This window comes from Canis lupus, chromosome 14 (genome assembly GCF_003254725.2).
Source record: "Canis lupus dingo isolate Sandy chromosome 14, ASM325472v2, whole genome shotgun sequence".
In the NCBI taxonomy this organism is placed as follows: Eukaryota; Metazoa; Chordata; class Mammalia; order Carnivora; family Canidae; genus Canis; species Canis lupus.
Window position 1 is genome coordinate 22,920,306 of NC_064256.1, and position 18,084 is coordinate 22,938,389.

At 37.2% G+C, this 18,084-nt stretch overlaps 1 protein-coding gene and 1 long non-coding RNA gene across 2 annotated transcripts in view; one reads left to right on the forward strand and one right to left on the reverse strand.

Moving 5' to 3' along the window:
* LOC118350567 (uncharacterized) overlaps window positions 1-10,563 on the forward strand; it is a 171,443-nt gene extending 160,880 nt beyond the window's left edge. The window contains exon 5 of the long non-coding RNA XR_004804581.2: window positions 10,162-10,563. This is a non-coding gene — a long non-coding RNA (uncharacterized LOC118350567). The remainder of the gene's footprint in view (window positions 1-10,161) is intronic.
* COL28A1 (collagen type XXVIII alpha 1 chain) overlaps window positions 1-18,084 on the reverse strand; it is a 162,135-nt gene that overhangs the window by 136,288 nt on the left and 7,763 nt on the right. Inside the window, exons 4-8 of the mRNA XM_025471268.3 lie at window positions 14,663-14,683; window positions 12,906-12,962; window positions 10,014-10,067; window positions 7,330-7,371; window positions 2,756-2,782 (exon numbers count right to left, since the gene is read on the reverse strand). Coding sequence (XP_025327053.3) covers window positions 2,756-2,782; window positions 7,330-7,371; window positions 10,014-10,067; window positions 12,906-12,962; window positions 14,663-14,683 — 201 coding nt within the window. The remainder of the gene's footprint in view (window positions 1-2,755; window positions 2,783-7,329; window positions 7,372-10,013; window positions 10,068-12,905; window positions 12,963-14,662; window positions 14,684-18,084) is intronic.

Here is an 18,084-nt window from a genome sequence, read left to right on the forward strand (position 1 = left end):
GGAGGTAAATAACTATTGTAACCACCAATCATGGATATAAAATCCAAAGATTTTACATTACTGCTAATCTTCACAACAGATTAGAATGAGAGAGAGAGAGAGAGAGGAAACGAAGGTTTGGAGAGATTAAACAGCTTGCCCATTGAGTCTGTTAGATTCGCAAGTCCATGTTTATCAACCATCCAAAGCTGAAGAAGGCACACCGCCATGGTCTGCAAGTTACTCTCCACTAACCATGGTACCACATGGGGTGTTGCTGGCATCAGGAACAGGAAAGAGGGAGGTACAATTCCTAGATCCAGCTATGCCTCTGTTCAAAAGCAATCTGTTCTCTCTCCACATCAAACTGAGTCAAACTGACCCAGGGAAAAACTGAGCTTTTACTTAGAACAAATTGAACATTTACTTCTGAATAAAAATGGAAAAAATCACTCTTGAAGAATCAATTAGAAAGCAATTAATTTAATAATGTTGGATGGGAATAAAATGAGTCAGCCACCAAAATATAAAACAGAAAAGTGCCCTAAATACACTCAAAATTCTTTTGGCCAGAGTTCACATTCCATTTGTCCAGACAGATTTGTTAGCTATAGGGTCCTGAGGAACAGCATTTGTTTTGGGGGCAGACTTCCATCAATGAAAATATTGTACTCATGTTATTTGCCTCTGCAAAGGCGGTTTCTTTTTTGGTGGGCTCAGTTAATCCCTGTGGAATGGCCACAATTACACAGTTTCAGAAACCAAGTTCTTCAGAAAGCTATGAACAGATTAGCTCTGTTCCCAGCCTCTAATATCTGATGCTGCTGTTCTTGGTGAAATTCTAGTTTGAATGTCAATGGTTCAGGGTCACTTTACTCTGACAGCTTGTATTTTCCAAATGAGAACTTCACCAGTGATTCTATAATTCCCCAGAAGTTTAAATGAGTCTTTCATATATATACATACTATATATAAATATATATGAATATGTATGTGTGTATAAATGTATATATAGTGTTCATGAGTAGTTCATATTATAAATCAAGATGGAGGGTCTGGATAATTTTCTTCAACTATATATGGGACAATTTTACAATCATGAAACACTCTTAGCTTTCCCATATTATCATTTGCTCACTGGCTCTTCATAATAGCACCTTACCTTTTTAGACCAGCAAAAAATTTATAATTGTCACTTCCATAATTCCATTTGATTCTCCAACCACGCTGTAACTTAAGGAAGCCTACATTAATCTAGTTTTATGTGGATGAAGAAAGAGACACCTAACATTTCCTGTGATTGGGAATATGTTTATTGCCTGTATGCTGACTCACCTCTAATATATATATGCAGGACCATGTATCTAAATAGTTGAAAGTTATAAATTAAGATAATAACCTAGTAATGTTCTAGCTTCCTTTTCCGACAAGCACAGCTTCAAAAGGAATAGAAAATGAGGGATCCCTGGGTGGCGCAGCGGTTTAGTGCCTGCCTTTGGCTCAGGGCGCGATCCTGGAGACCCGGGATTGAATCCCACGTCGGGCTCCCGGTGCATGGAGCCTGCTTCTCCCTCTGCCTGTGTCTCTGCCTCTCTCTCTCTCTCTCTCTCTCTCTCTGTGTGTGTGTGTGTGTGTGTGTGACTATCGTAAATAAATAAAAATTTAAAAAAATAAATTAAAAAAAAGGAATAAAAAATGAAAGAATTTTGGCATTCCTCAGAGGTCCATGTGGAAGTACAGCCCCACGCCCACAGCTGACAGCCCTGCTCCCTCTTGACTCCTCCCTACTTCTGGTTCCTTCCACAACAGGAGGAACAGATACACACGAAGGTGCATCAGGCTGTACAACAAAGCTCCTACCAGCGCCCCCTCCAGCTTCAACAAACAACTTGCATTTTGTTTCCACATAGGCCTAGGGAAAAGATGGACATAGGAAAGATGTTTGCATCTGCCTGCAAAGCAGGCTCAGGCCATTTTGTAGGGATTTCTGGGGTCTTGGTTACCCAAAGCAAGGTCAAGTTTTAAGGGGGCACAAGCCCCTTGCCCCGCAACTTTCTGACTCTAATGGGGATTGGGCCAGAGGAGACCCAAACCAAGACCTCTTGCCCAGATCTGAGGGTTGCAGACAGATTGAATGAGAGGAACATGCTTTGCTTTCAGATAGATAATCTGCTAGCAGAGAGAACAGTGGCATAAACCTATGAATGGACCATTGAACACTCTCAAAGGTTCTTAACACCCCTCATCCAGCTTGATAACTTGTAATTTGCAAAGAATCATAAATAATCTATGAGCCCATAACTTTTGTTTGTTTGTCCCCAATGCAAACTCTACCCAGACACCTGACTATATGAAATAAAGTGGTTCCTTAGTGCTTCACCCAGGATAAATCCTCTTGCTTCCATGAGACAGTTCAGTGTCTATGTTTTATAGGAAGTTAAGGGCCAAGGGAGAAACCTAACTGCAGTGTTGCTGTGTCCATTTGTACGTAAACACTTTTAGTCTGGATATCTGCTACCTAGCTGTTAAGTTGGGGTCCTCATGTTTGCAGAGCTGAGAGGCTGGATCCTATTCTCAGGGATCTTAGGGTGCCATTTATCCCTTACAACGTGTCCTGTATCTTAAGTTCTATTATTATTTCATGTTAACAGTTAAGAGTATACTTAGGGAACCCAGATTTACAAAAGTAAAAGAAACAAACTTTTTTTAAGTACACAAATACAGTTCTGTTTCTTTTCTTTCTGCCTGGTCTTCCCATTCATTGTTACCAACTTACCTTCTCACCCTTGTACCCAGGAATTCCCTAGTTAAAAAAAGAAAGAGTAAACTATATTAGGAGATATTACTGGAGGAAGTATTTGATGTTTTTCATTTATGGAGTATAACAAAACACATCTGTACAGTCAAGGAACTAAGATCACATACGGAAATATAAGCTATCTTACTCCTCTTTGAGCCTAGGGAATGTGCATTTACTCCGGAGAAGAGAAGAACGTGCTTTTCCCTTAATTACTTTCTATTCTCGGTTCCACATATTTTTTTAAACCCAATTCCTTACTTTGGCCCAAAGCTCAAGGAAGGACCATACACCGAAACTTGTTGCAGAAGGGATAACCTATAATGCTCCTTTCAAAATGGTGATATTGACTTTTAAACGATGAACCATCCCAGCTGAGAATGTTTCACAGAGACTGTTAGAGAAATTGACTTTAAAAAAAATAATGGCCTTTCCGGCGTATGTAAATATTTATATCCATTCCTCCTTTCAAATTTGGGCTGGAATATAGAACATCAACGAAATGAAAGGTTGGTTCCTTTATCACCATTAATGAGACAGTGACCTTTGAGTTCCTGTATTTTTTCTCTTGCTAACTAACTAGGGGCCAGTGCCTCTGTTCCTCTCTGGGGTACCCATTGGGAACCCTGCTGGGCCTTCTGCAAGGCATCCCTGCCCATGAGCCCTCTAAGTAATATACTACTGAGTATTAAGTGAACCAGAAAATTACCAACTTTAAGCAACAGCAAGGCTTTTTCAAATAGGATTTCATGTCTTCATACAATAGCTTTCAAGGATGAAAATAGAATTGTAAGACATATTCTAAGTAAGCTGGAGAAACCAATAGAATAAACAAGCTATTATCACAGTTACATGTGTCAGGCTACACAATTTTGTTTTGTATGACTTTTCTTACAAAAGGCAAAAAAGGAAAACTTCAGGAAGGAAATAATACTTCTCTCCAAATGAGCGGTCACTGAGAAATTGAATATAAAAATAGAACTACAGTAAAAAATATTGTTACACTATAATTTAATTCGTCTTAGAAATATTTATTTGCATAGAGTTTAAGTTTTAATCTTGTGCTTAAAATTAAAGGCTGCATTATAGACAAATTGGGATTCTTTATGAAAACAATTCATGTTTTTAGCACTAAAAAATTCTGGACTTCCAATCTCAGGAATTTGAGAGTGTTCTCCGCCCCTTACAGCACACAACCATATTCAAATTCTGTCATTTTTTAATGTTAAAAGAGTATAGACTATATTTATGAAGGAGCAAACATAGCTTATGAATAGAAATCTTACTTTTTATAGTATACTCTTCCCCCCGCCCCCCACCGCCCTGTTTTTCTTCTGAAATCTCTGGTCAATGTATTTTTTTTTTTTTTTTACAATTTTATTTATTTATTCATGAGAGACACAGAAAGAAAGAGGCAGAAACACAGGCAGAGGGAGAAGCAGGCTCCATGCAGGGAGCCCAATGTGGGACTCGATCCCAGAACTCCAGGATCACGCCCTGAGCTGAAGGCAGACACTCAACTGCTGGCTACCCAGGAGTCCCTGGTCAATGTATTGTTTGGGTGCTATCAGCTTCCTTCCTTCCTTCCTATCAGGACATCTTAATTACTAGTTTTAAACTATTCAGATTTAAAATATCCAAAACTGCACTCATCAGTCTGCCAAATTTGTTTCTGACTTTCTTGTTTCTATTAATGGTACCATCATATTTCAAATTACACAGAATCAAAAGTTTATAATTATCTTTTCTCTCTACTTACCCCTTACATTCCTTTAATCTAACCAGTTAAAATTCTCCACCAACTTTCACTGCATTTAGTTTTAAATCCATCCTCCCTACCCCTGCCAGCAGAGCCTTCATCTACCCCGCCGATATCAATAACCTGTCCACCACCACTCTTTGCCAAGTTCTGGCTTTCTTTCCATTTCTGCAGCCTACCAAGCTTATTCCTACTCAAGAGTCTTTATACTATTGCTCTTCCTGCCTAGAACACCCTCATGACCTTGTTTTATGTTTCCAGAACAAATCTCGCTGATGAAATCTCATTTGTTTGCCTGTTTATTGTGCCCCCTGCTAGAACATTCTATGAAACAGGGACTGTGTCTTGCTCACTCCTGTATTCCCAGAATCTAAAGAAAGGCCTAGCATATAAGTACATGCTCAATAAATATTTGTTGAATATATGAGTTAGAGTCAGTCCCCACAGCCTTTTCATGATTCTCACAGTGTTCTCTTCTTTTCTACTCTACTATCACTGTGGCCCAATTCTGTCCAATAGAATGTGAGCTACATATGTAATTTAATTCCCTATAGCCACATTTAAAAAGCAACGATAGGGGATCCCTGGGTGGCGCAGCAGTTTAACGCCTGCCTTTGGCCCAGGGCGCGATCCTGGAGACCCGGGATCAAATCCCACGTCGGGCTCCCGGTGCATGGAGCCTGCTCCCTCTGCCTATGTCTCTGCCTCTCTCTCTCTCTGTGTGACTATCATAAATAAATAAAAATAAATAAAAATAAATAAAAAGCAACGATAAACAGGCAAAATTAATTTTTAATAATATGTTTCATTGAGGGGTGCCTGGGTGGCTCAGTCAGTTAAACGTCTGACTCCTGATTTCAGGTCAGGCCATGATCTCAGGGTTGCGAGATTGAGCCCTGCATCTCCGCTTTGGATTCCCTCTCTCCCTCTCCCTCTGCTCCTGCTTCCCCACATACCCCATCTTGTATGCATATGAACTCTCTCTAAAATAAATAAATAAATAAATAAATAAATAAATAAATAAATAAATAAATAAAATTTTACCGATCCCGGTAGGTGTGAAATAGTCATCCACATGTGACCAATATAAAAGTTATTAATGAGATATTTTATGTTTTCTTTGGTACTAAGTCATCAAAATTCATTGTGTATTTTACTCCTACAGCACACCTCAATTCAGGCCTGCCGTGTTCCAGCCGTTCAGTAAGCACGTATGGATAGTGGCTTCCATATTGTCCAGAGCAGCTCTAGCCAGTGTCCCTGTTCTCATATAAACTGTAATAGAAAACCTTCTCCGTGCCCCTTCCTTCTGTGTATCCCCACTTCAGTTTCTCCTTTTCAGTCATGCCAGATTAATCTCCCAAGTACATAGCTCTTGGGTTGTACGCTTCATCTAAAATCTAAATCTCTCACCTAGCAGAGCAGGGAGCACTCACTCTGACCTTTACACTGTGGCTGGCAACAGGAGTCTCTCACTATTTTCCAGCACATGGCCTTCCCTCCAACTGCAGGTCTTGGCACCCTCCACTTGGAATGCCTGTACCCTTGCACCTTTCCATTCTGTCCTTTCCTGTCTCCAGGAGTCATTCTGTAAAACCTACCCTGGCTTCAATATCCTCTGAGTGCCCACAGTAATTTGTGCATGCAAATTTTACAATATTTTGACATTCTGCTTCATGGTGCAGCAATTTTTTAAAATTAAAGTATAAGCGACACACAATATTACATTAGTTTCAGGTCTACAACATAGTGATTTGATTTCTCTATACATTATGCTACCTTCACCACAAGAGTAGCTACCATCTGGCACCATAAAACACTACATATAATACCATTGACTGTTCCTTATGCTGTACCTCTTATCCTTTTATCCTCATGACTTATTCACTTTAAAACTGGATACATATACCTCCTACTCCACTTCACCCATTTTGCCATCCCTCCCTCACTTCTGGCAACTAATACCGTAGCTATTCTAAATATCTTAATCTCTCCTATAACACACTTCTCAAAAAATATAATTTGTCTTAATTTTATTTTCACACAGTAATATGCTTTATAAGTAGAAGACACCTAAGAAATATTTCCTAAATGAATAACACACATTTCTGAATGCATTCCCACTGTTCATAAAGTTGATTAAAAACACCAAGAGATCAGTTTTTAAAACCTCTGGGCCTGCCTACTGGGCTTTTGCCAAGGGGACAAGCCAGGAGGAGAAATGTGGCATGGCCTTTTTTTAAAATTAACTGTTCACACTTATCTGCTCTTTGCTATTTTACTGCAACTCCCCAGAAAATGCAAGAGAAGAAATTTACAGTGATTATTTCTCAGACAATCTCTAACATCTTCTAATTTTAGAAATAACAAATCAACTAGAATGAAAACTTTTTTTTTTTTTTGTCTGTAGATCAAATTTACAAAAGTGCAGTTTAGGTTATATAGTTCTATGCTCCCAGATTTTTAAACTCATTCTTTATTGGAAAAAAGAAAAAGAAAAACAAGAAGCAAAGCAAAATATTTTTCTTATTTGAGTCTTCCACAAATCTTACTTAAGTATCAGAGAATGTCATGTAGTTGACTACCCGGCCCCATCATCACTTCTGTTGAGCAGAGTATTTTCTCCCCACATTTCCACTTCTAAAGCCCTATCTGTCTGCCTGTCTGAGCCATCAGGAGCATATGTATATATAAATCATTTCTTCCCTTGCACTACAGAGGTCACAATGATCACTGACAGGATCTTAGCATCCTGGATTACTTTCTTGGGAAGGCATTCCACTTGTATACATACCCCTGGGCCTCTTTTTCCAGGTTCCCCTTTTTGAGCATCACCCTGTGACAAACAACAAAAAATCAGTCAAAATTCCACAACCCTGCAGAGGAACTGATTGCTCAATAAAATGCATTATTCAGAATTCCCAGATTAACAGGTTAACCGAATGGGGAAAAAAATCTTTGACCTTTACCACTGACATTTTCACCATGCAATCTGGGGAAGAAAATAGCAGGTCAGATAGCCTTTGCCCTTTGGAGTGAAGCCAGATGCACAGGGTGCAGGATCCAGGTATAGTTGCACAGCTTAGGCCGAGTTTTGCATCCCAGCTTAACAACACAGACGTTGTTCTCAAATACAGCATTGTACCCAACTGGAGCCAGCCATTCTGGCTTTGCTCCAAGGGGCTTTGGAATGTTTTCCAAAATGTCCTTAAGAGTAATTGCTTGATTTCAGCAAGACTTAGGAAAATATATTATGTGGCACAAAATTACAAGCCAAATAAATGAAATGTAAACATAGATTTCAGACAGGTATTTAACAAAAAAAAAAAAAAAAAAAAAAGACAGGTATTTAACAAAACAAAAAGAAGCCATGATGGCATCAGTTTGGACCTACATAACGAGTATGTAGGGTTGTGTGCGCTTGTATTTAAAGACACCTAAGGATGTATCAAATTCCTTTCCTTTTCCAGGTAAGCAATGGACTTTCATGCATCTAAAAATACTTTCATGCACCTAACTCATTATATTTTTCATTACCTCTCTAAAAATAGTTTCAGAAAATAAGTTATTGGGTTAAAATTTGAATATTTTAATACTTCTCATGCAATGTCTAATTGCTTTCCAAAATGTTCGCACCAAGTTATGTTTGCAATGCAGAGCAAACCAGTTTCACCACTTTATTGTTATAACTAGTTATTATTATCTTAATATTGCTGTGTTAACTGCTACAAAAAACATGCTTTTTAAGATCTGAAATACCCAAAAACCCCCAAACCCCAACTATGTGAACTAGAAAACTGGTCCCCGCCACCATGCAAAAAAAGAACACAACAACCCTGGACTACAAAGTTTCTAAAATGTGAATAATTAGTATTTGAGGGTACCTCATTGTCTTTATCTAAATTTCATTCATTATCTAGTGAAATTAAATTTTTTTTATTTATTTACTGATTTTGTTTCCTCTCCTGAAAATTGAGTCTGTTGATCAATTAATTATTAGTGGCTTGATCTTTTCTCAACCATTTTATAAAATCTGTATATACTATAGAAATTAACCCAATATCCCAATATCCACTGTATTTCATATAAATATTTCCCTCTTTTCCTCTTTATTTTAATCATTATTTTTCATTATATAGAATTTTGCCATGAATTTCCACATAGTCATATCTCTCTCCTGTGATCCTTTTGGTCACTCTTGAACTTGGAAGATCGTCATCTGAAATATATCTGATTTTTACAAATTTATCTAGAATTTTTTCTAATTTAACTTCAATTTACCAACATAGATTATAAAACCCAGTGCTCATTTCGTCAAGTGCCCTCCCTAGTATCCATCACCCACTTACCCTATCCCTCTACCCACCTCCCCTTCTGCAACCCTTTGTTTCCCAGAGTTAGGAGTCTCTCATGGTTTGTCTTCCTCTCTAATTTTTCCCACTTAGTTCCCCTCCTTTCTCTATGATTCTTTTCACTATTTCTTATATACCACATATGAGTGACCCTATATGGTAATTATATCTTTCTCCTATTGACTCATTTTGGTTTATTTACTTATTTTTTTTTCTATTGACTCATTTTACTCAGCATAATACCCTCCAGTTCCATCCATATTGATATGAATGGTAGATATTCATCCTTTCTGATGGCTGAGTAATATTCCATTGTATTAATCTAGAGGTTTTTTTATGGGTACACAAAGAAAAGAATTGTGGAAGTGCCTGAAGATGGTCTGGGCATAGGAGATAATTGTTTTTTCTATTATGACCTATGACCCAGTGACCATTCACTGGGGAATCTGCTTAAGATTCTCTCTCCATCTCTGCCCCTCCCCTTGCTTGCACTCTCCCCCTCTCTTTAGAATAAGAAAATAAAATCTTTTAAAAGGATATAAGTTCAAAAAATGGTAAATTAATCTCCAACAATATTAAGTGACTGAAATTGTCAGTTTAGCTCAGCAACTGTAAATTTTCTTACTGTTCATTCTAAACTATAAATGAATAACCCAAGTAAATCTGCCCCATAGCAATTTCTCAACAATATTAAGTAACTGAAATTGTCAGTCTATTTTTAGACTGTAAAAATAGGTCATAGGTCAGTTATCTATAAAATGGATCCATAAAAAACCTAAGTGTCAATGCCAATCTGAAATGGAACACATATTAGTAATTCATGAAACATTGTAGTAATTAATTTGGGCCACCATTATGTAAGTACAAATTTCAATTTGTTCAGTATTCCTAGGTTTCCTAGACTTATTGACTAAAATGGACATATATTACTTAGAACTTGCAAGTGCTAGCTAGCACAAATCAGATAGATAATACAGGACATAAGCATCCTGTAGTTTTCACAGAAATCATCATATTTTTGGCATTGACATACACTATAATGCTCTTTGTTTTCTTCATTTTCATTCTTTAAATAAATCTAGGAAGAGATACATTGGTTTATAAGGAAAGTTGTTTATTCATTTACCGGATTTCCTTTCGGTCCTCGCTCACCTTTGATACCTGGGTTTCCATGTGTACCCTGAAGGCAAAGGGAAAAAAGATTATATTGAGCACACATCCTATTAGTTTTTTACACATTATAATAATTTCTGATCAACTTCATCCCATAACAGGAATGAAGACTGTAAACAAAAACCTGCCAAGCAGAGATTCAACTGTATTCTCTCCTTCACTACACACCAGGAAGACTGTATTGTCTTGAATAAGTAGATTCTCTAGATTTGCTCAAAAGAAGATAACGTCTCTCTCTGCCTGCTATCCAAGGGATCATCTCAAAGATGAGAGAAGACAGTGTTCCAATCCTGTTCCAGAAAGGTGTTATGTTTTCTATTCTCAAGCCACCAAAAAACTAGCTTTTCTGAGAATTGGTTTTAGGAACACTCAGTAAATGCTAAATAGTGTAGTTTTATGTCTATCACTATTAAAACAGTGTATGGTACAGCATAGGGAATATAGTCAATGGTACTATAATAGCACTATATGGTGACAGATGGTGGTTCCACTTGTGGTGAACACAGCATAATGTATAAACTTATTGAATAAATATGTTTAACCTAAAACTAATATAAAATTGTTTGTCAACTATTCTTCAATTAAAAAAAAACAACACGGGTAGGGCATCTGGCTGGCTCAGTCATTTAAGCAACTAACTCCTGATTTTGGCTCAGGTCAGGATTTCGGGGTCCTGAGATTGAGCTCTGTGTTGGGCTTCACATTCACTGGGGAATCTGCTTAAGATTCTCTCTCCATCTCTGCCCCTCCCCTTGCTTGCACTCTCCCCCTCTCTTTAGAATAAGAAAATAAAATCTTTTAAAAGGATATAAGTTCAAAAAATGGTAAATTAATCTCCAACAATGTTAAGTGACTGAAATTGTCAGTTTAGCTCAGCAACTGTAAATTTTCTTACTGTTCATTCTAAACTATAAATGAATAACCCAAGTAAATCTGCCCCATAGCAATTTCTTGGTGTAATAAATATAAACTAAGACTTTAAAAGAAGGGAATGTTAGGGACATCTGAGTGTCTCAGTGGTTGAGCATCTGCCTTTGGCTCAGGGCATGATCCCGGGGTCCAGGATTGGGTCCTGCATCGGGATCCTTGCAGGGGGCCTGCTTCTCCCTCTGCCTATGTCTCTGCCTTTCTCTCTCTGTGTCTCTCATGGATAAAAAGATTAAAAGAAGAAGAAGAAAAAGAAGAAGAAGAAGAAGAAGAAGAAGAAGAAGAAGAAGAAGAAGAAGAAGAAGAAGAAGAAGAAGAGGAGGAGGAGGAGGAGGAGGAGGAGGAGGAGGAGGAGGAGGAGAATGTTAAAACTTTTACTTTGGCCAAAATCAACTTCTACTGGCTGCCACATTGTCCTATAATGTATCTAACTTACATTTTAGAAAAAAGAAGAAGAAGAAGAAGACAAATATTCCTGCTTTCTAATGCCTTGACTGGTAGAATGATTTGAGAAAGTATAGGGCATCTGGGTGGCTCAGTCGGTTAAGCATCCGCCTTCAGCTCAGGTCACAATTACAGGGTCCTAGGATCCAGTCCTGCATCAAGTTCCCAGCTCTGAGGGAGTCCACTTCTCCCTCTCCCTCTGCTACTTCCCCCACCCCCCATTTGTGCTCATTCCTTCTCTCTCTGTCTCAAATAAATAAATACATAAAATCTTTAAAAATCTGAAAGAAAGAAAGAAAGAAAGAAAGAAAGAAAGAAAGAAAGAAAAAAGAAAGAAAGAAAAAGAAAGGAAGGAAGGAAGAAAGAAAGGAAGGAAGGAAGGAAGGAAGGAAGGAAGGAAGGAAGGAAGGAAAGAAAGAAGAAAGAAAGAAAGAAAGAAAGAAAGAAAGAAAGAAAGAAAGAAAGAAAGAAAGAAAGAAAGAAAGAAAGAAAATAGTCTTTGGACTCAAGTCTCAAGAGAAAATGTGGCATAATCTAAGAAATTTATAGTACACATTCTCCTCTCCGTACCCAAATACAAGCAATTGTTTAAAAACTGTAGTGATGCATTTTTTGAAATATATCCACTGGACTTTTGACCTCTAAGATTTGAAACCACATAAGTAAATGGAATACTAAATGAACAGCATAGATGCATGATGCTGATGATATGTGTTAGAGAAATATGTACAGTATATAGTATATATAGTATATACAGAAATATATACAGTATATATATACAGATATATGTACAGTATATCCAGTCACTGTGATGTTGTTGCAAATACCTTCCCAGTGCATAAATGGCACCTACCAGATGTTAGCTCAGAATATAAAGGAAGCAATCCTTTTGGGATTACTTTACCAAGCATTGAATCATTGTAATAAATCCTGCCTTTAACCTTCAATTGCCAAATTCTATTTCACAGAAGTCATTCTAATCCCTAAATCTTCCTGACCAGCTTCCACCCTAAGAGGCCACCCAGTGTTGTTCTTGGATACATGTGAAAACAGTTAAGGGACTTCCAGAGAAGTCCCTATCACTTGTTTCTAGGTGGAGTAGGATAAAGCTGTCCCTAAAGCCCCAAGGATTTGTATGATCTCTTTTTCTGTATTTTCACTTCAGTGTTGAGAAATTCTGGCCCCAATTGTCACATCAGAAGTGACTCTGGGACATCCTTTGTGAGAACAACTTCATCATTTTAAACTGAATCTGCCCTTAGTTCAGGTCAGCAAAATCCCAGGCTTATTTCTAAGGACAGAATGTATCCCTTTAGGAATAAAAGGAAGAAACAGCATTTCCATGTTTGCTGCTATTTGCACACAACTGCTTTTCACCAGCACAAAACAGCGCTGGTGTTTTCAAGGGCAAGCAGAGTAATCATGACTAGGGCTTTCTGACTTGACCCTCAGTTCAGAGTAGAAACATACTCACAGGAGGCCCTGGGTCACCTGGATCCCCCTTCTCACATTCACAAATCTTCTGTTCACACTGCACCAAGAATGAAATCCAGTATTAACACGCAATGAAACACAGTATTTCCAATCTTATTCAGTACATAACTAGATTGAACACTCCTTTGATGAAATTTTATCTTGCAAATTTATGAAGATTTTGTTCTCTCTTTTCAATCCTTCTAGGCTAACTCAGATCTAGTAAAAGCCAGCTAGCTAATAAAGTATTATTAAACATTGCCATGGTTAGATAAAATAGACCTTCATCAAAAATATATGTATAACATCTAGTTGCCAGTGAAAATTGAAAATGAACATTTTCAGTGGATTTTTAAAATTTCTACTTTTTCTCTTTTCTACAGCACATCAAAGCTCAATAATATACAAATATCAACTACTCCTTTAGTCCAAAAGGAAAACATGTGATATATTTTATCAATTCTAGAATATTCATTTCTCCTTATTTTAAAGTCAGAATGAGTCTTAATTGAATCAGGCCTGATCATAATGAAGTTGTTATTTTCTGCACACGAACTTCAAAACTTAGAGTGAAATGGAAGAAAACTCCAGAGACACAACTGGCACATACTCAAGAAATGCTTCATCACCAGTATTTTTGATGGCTCAGAGGCCAATATTGCAGTGGGGCAGAAGCGCATCAGTGACTCAGAGACAAAAAAATGATTCAGAAGATTCAGACTCTGAATGCAAAGATGTTTTAGAAATAACCAATTTAGTTTGCCTCAATTGTCCCTCATATGTATGCACAAAAGCAATACAGGATTTAAAAATCTATATCTAAATAAATTTAGAGGGACTCTTACCATAAGTATAAAATCAAGAACTGTAATCTATAAGACAGTACTATATCATAGTTTAATTGGCAGGGTCCTTTCCTGTTTCAATGGTACATGATGAATCTGACCATTTGATGAAATGTGGTGCTCTGTAGGGTTTGGTTGGCTCCAATTATTTTATGTGGTACTACTTGTAAATTTCCTGATGTTTAATAAGCAGCTTATCAAACAAAATTCACATGTTCCAAACTCTTTGTGTTAAGAAACACACGTTCAGTAAAGAAGTCCTCAGCAACCCGGTGGTCATCTACTGCGCTAAGCACTATCCAACCAATATTGGCCAGCTTCCTTTGCCACTTGGTGTGGTTGCCACCATCAAGAAGGATGAGCTTAAAATCAATCACCAGGTAGCAGTGGGAGACTCTGAGCTGTCTCCTGGCCAGGAATCCGGGCCAACACCAGGCACACCTCCCAAGGTGGAGAACCCCTATGTACCTGGTGCCAAATATAGGCTTAGAATAAAGGAACTCATATCAAAGTGAGCAAAAACTATGCCTTTTGCAAGGTGCCTGGTGGGCTCAGTCGGTGGAGTGTGTAACTCCTGATTTCGGAGTTGTGAGTTGGAGCCCTGCGTGGGTGTAGAGATTACTTAAAAATCAAATCTTAAAAAACAAAACAACCACACTATTAGGTTATCAATGATTTCTAAAATCACTCTCTAGAATCATATTAAATACTTCCTACTTTTTCCAAATTTTGAAACTTGCAGTATACATAGGTACATAAAGAAATCAGATGGCTGCCTCAAAATGGAGTGGCTCATTTTTAAAAGAATTAAGCATTTTTGTTTAGACACATCTTCTAATGTGAATTGTAATGCTGATTTGATTATGCAAACTTTTAGAGTTAATTCATAATAATCAAAGCATGTAGTACTTACCTTCTCTTCAAATAAGATATCCTAGGAGGGAAAAAAGAATAAAATATTAACTCGATTCATGGTTCTGCTTTCAGCTTCTTATTAGTCTTAATTATTCCCTATGGGATATGAAATTTCCAGGAAGGACAGTAATTCAGCTTTTTAACCTTGTAAAAGCAATAGAGCCTACCAGCCAACCACTCCAGGAACACTTTGAGCCATATAATAAGAGGCATGAAGGGCACTAACATTAAAAATTATTCTATTTTCTAGGAACTTTATCCTGTTGCACTCTGTGTTCTATCTTTTGTTTCCTTTATCAGCTCTCTAAACTCCATAATTTGGCTACAAGCTTATTCAGTCCTAACAAAAATTTCTCATTTTTACTTATAGACACCTAGAACACATAATTGTGTGTTTTCTCTTCTTTTGTTTTTCCATCCCTATACATACATGCATTTGTTTTTCAGCATTAAAGCATTAATTTTAGAGTGATCATTTCATATCATGAAATAAGCCTTTGAAGTCAGTCAGGTCCAACCTCTAATTTTGCCCTTAAGAGACATAGGTCTGCAGTGCTGTATGTAACTTGCCCAAGGTCACACACTTGACTGAGCCACTTCACCAAATTCAAGTGCTACTTTATACTTACACACAAATTAATTAATCAGAATATTTTTCAAAACTCCTTTAAATCCATGATTTTGGAGAAATCACAATCTGATTTTTGTCTAACATCTAGGCCTCCCTAACCTACTTCCACTTAATGGGTGTTACTTGACAACTGAACTGAAGGCCATGTCTGAAGCCAAACACAGGAAAGAAATTAACCTCTGCTTACAGATAGAATTATTGCTTTCATAACATGGAAACTATGTGTCAGATTGATGTTTTATGACTGAATCTCAAGAGTTAATTTGCATTTGATAAAACAAAAATGGAAGTAAAAAGCACTAAAATATTTGTTACAAGATATTAAAAATGAAGATAAGTCAGACTTGTGCCTTTATGGAGGAACCCACATCTTTTTAGTTTTATTTTTACTTTACCTTTATTTCCATATAAACTGATAATACGGAGGGAAGATATAGCAAAATGCTTTTAAGTGGCCCTAATGATTTAATGGGAGCAAAAATTAGGCCAGGAATTGTCAACCAAGGTTTTCATTCGGTGACCACCATTAACTAGCTGTGTGGCCTTGGACAAGTCACATAATCCTTCTAGGTCATTTTTCACATATATGAAAAACAAGAGAGTTTGACTATGTGGTCCCAGGGGTTGTAAAACTCTGGCCACTGAGGCCATCCAGAAACTTCAGAGTCTTACCTATGGCCTTCTTTCCTTCTCTCCCTCCCATTCACTCCCCACTTCAATGATTTAAAATAACTAGACAATGTAAATCCAGACTGAAGGCACGTGAGATACTTGTGTCTTTATGAACTAGAAAGTCATGTGAAGAAATGGGAATTCAAATGTCCTAACAGTCTTAGTGTACAATGGCATTTACCCTCTTCTAAACATTTGGCTGTGCCTATAAACCTGAAGATGTGTGTGCTCTATTTCTAGGCTGCCCAGGACAAGTCCTTGTTCCCACCAATTATTCTGACCTTTCTTGCAGTCATATCTTAGGAAAATTCTTGTACTTCCTATATATTTCAGAATTTATTATATTTAATAGTGAAAAATTGGAATTTGGAAATAATATTCATCAATATTAGAATGCATCAATAAACAAAACATTATTCAACAGTTAAGATGAATGCATTGGATGTACATATTTAAACATAGAAAATTTTCCAAAGACACTGAGTGAAAAAGGTAGTTGCAGATGGATATACAGAATATGATCCAAATTATAAAAATATTTAAACACATGTAAGAAGTTTAGTTTTTCTAAGAGGGAGAGAAGAAAAGAAATTTGAAGAGAATTTAAGAGACAAAAACAACTAATAATTCAAGTCAAATTGTAATATTCGAAAACAACTACTGAATAAAGAAAACTTCAAAGTTTTGTCACCTTACAACCCTTTTATGATAAGCAACATCCTTCTATTAGCCAATATCAGTTTTTAAATTCATGAATTTAGCTGCTACTATGCCTGATGTATAATTTTACATGTCTTTCAGCTTTTCCTTTGAGAATTTAATTTCTGCTTTGTACATGAACTCTTTAAAAACATGTGCCATGAGGCTTAAAACCATAACAGCATAACAAATATTGAAACTCATTTGATTTTGCATTTGCTGGAATTTATATTCCTAAGGAAACAAAAATGGACCCAAGACGGCACAATAGATGAGACTGTTTCACACAAAGAACAAAGTTCTGTCCCCAAGGGCACTTATAGTCTATAAGCCCCAGGACAGAACACACAGCAAGCAGAGTGGGAGATCCCAGACTGGGTGGGGAGGTGGTTAACAAGGCAGTTTCTTGAAATAGGTGGGTTTTCTGGATAATTTCCAAGAGAGGAATGCCAAAGACCAACTCACTGATGGAATGCTACTCTGTATGTTAAAGGTTATGAAGAGAAAAGTCATAAAGACTAGTGTGGGCAATAAGACAAAGGAAGCAGTGAGGAGAACCATTTAGAAAGAGTGGATGAAAGGACCCATGTGGGGGGAACTGGACACCTTGGGATGTAGTGAGTACTTTCACTTAGGCTGAGAGGCAGGTTATGTGGAGTACACCTGAGGGAACATGATCAAAGCCATAGAGAAGGGCACATTAGTTAGGATCTGGGTGGATACTGTGATCTAACTAGAGAGGACAAATAGAGAAAAGACCTCCTCAGAGCAAGAGAAGGTGTATTTTATTAATGGAGGAAGAGTTTTATGATGGCATATATGTGAAAGAAGAGGGCTAGGATGAAACTGCCAATTTTGTGAATGAGTATGAGTATGAGAAGAAGACAGAGGAACTGTGAGGTGTCACTGTTGAAGCGTCAACATTACTGGCACAATAACAAAGGGGATGAGAATAAAGAGATTAGTAGGCAAGGATTACAAACTCTACAACAAAAAATATTTGCAGCTTAATATACCAGCCAAATAGTCACCATAAAATCTCTTCTAAAAGACCAACTAATATTTATGGACATCGAGTTGGAATTATTTTTTTGGTTTTGATACTGTTATGTAAATCATAATAAAATAGTATTAAACATTTTACATACATTTTACATAACCTTTTCAATGTGTAATCATCAGATCTCTCTTGGGATATTCAGAACTGAAATTTTTCATGGGAGTTCTTACATGATACTTTCTACTAGAGATGCCAAGGAGTTGGTCATGATTCTTTGATTTGTCTTGGCTCCTGCAAGATGTATTCATTGTGGGCACTCATGTCCGTTAAAATTCAACTAAGTCGGCTCCGCAACAACAAAAATAAACTTCTGATACAAAAAATAGCCCAGTTGAATTCCAAAATCATTATGCTGGGT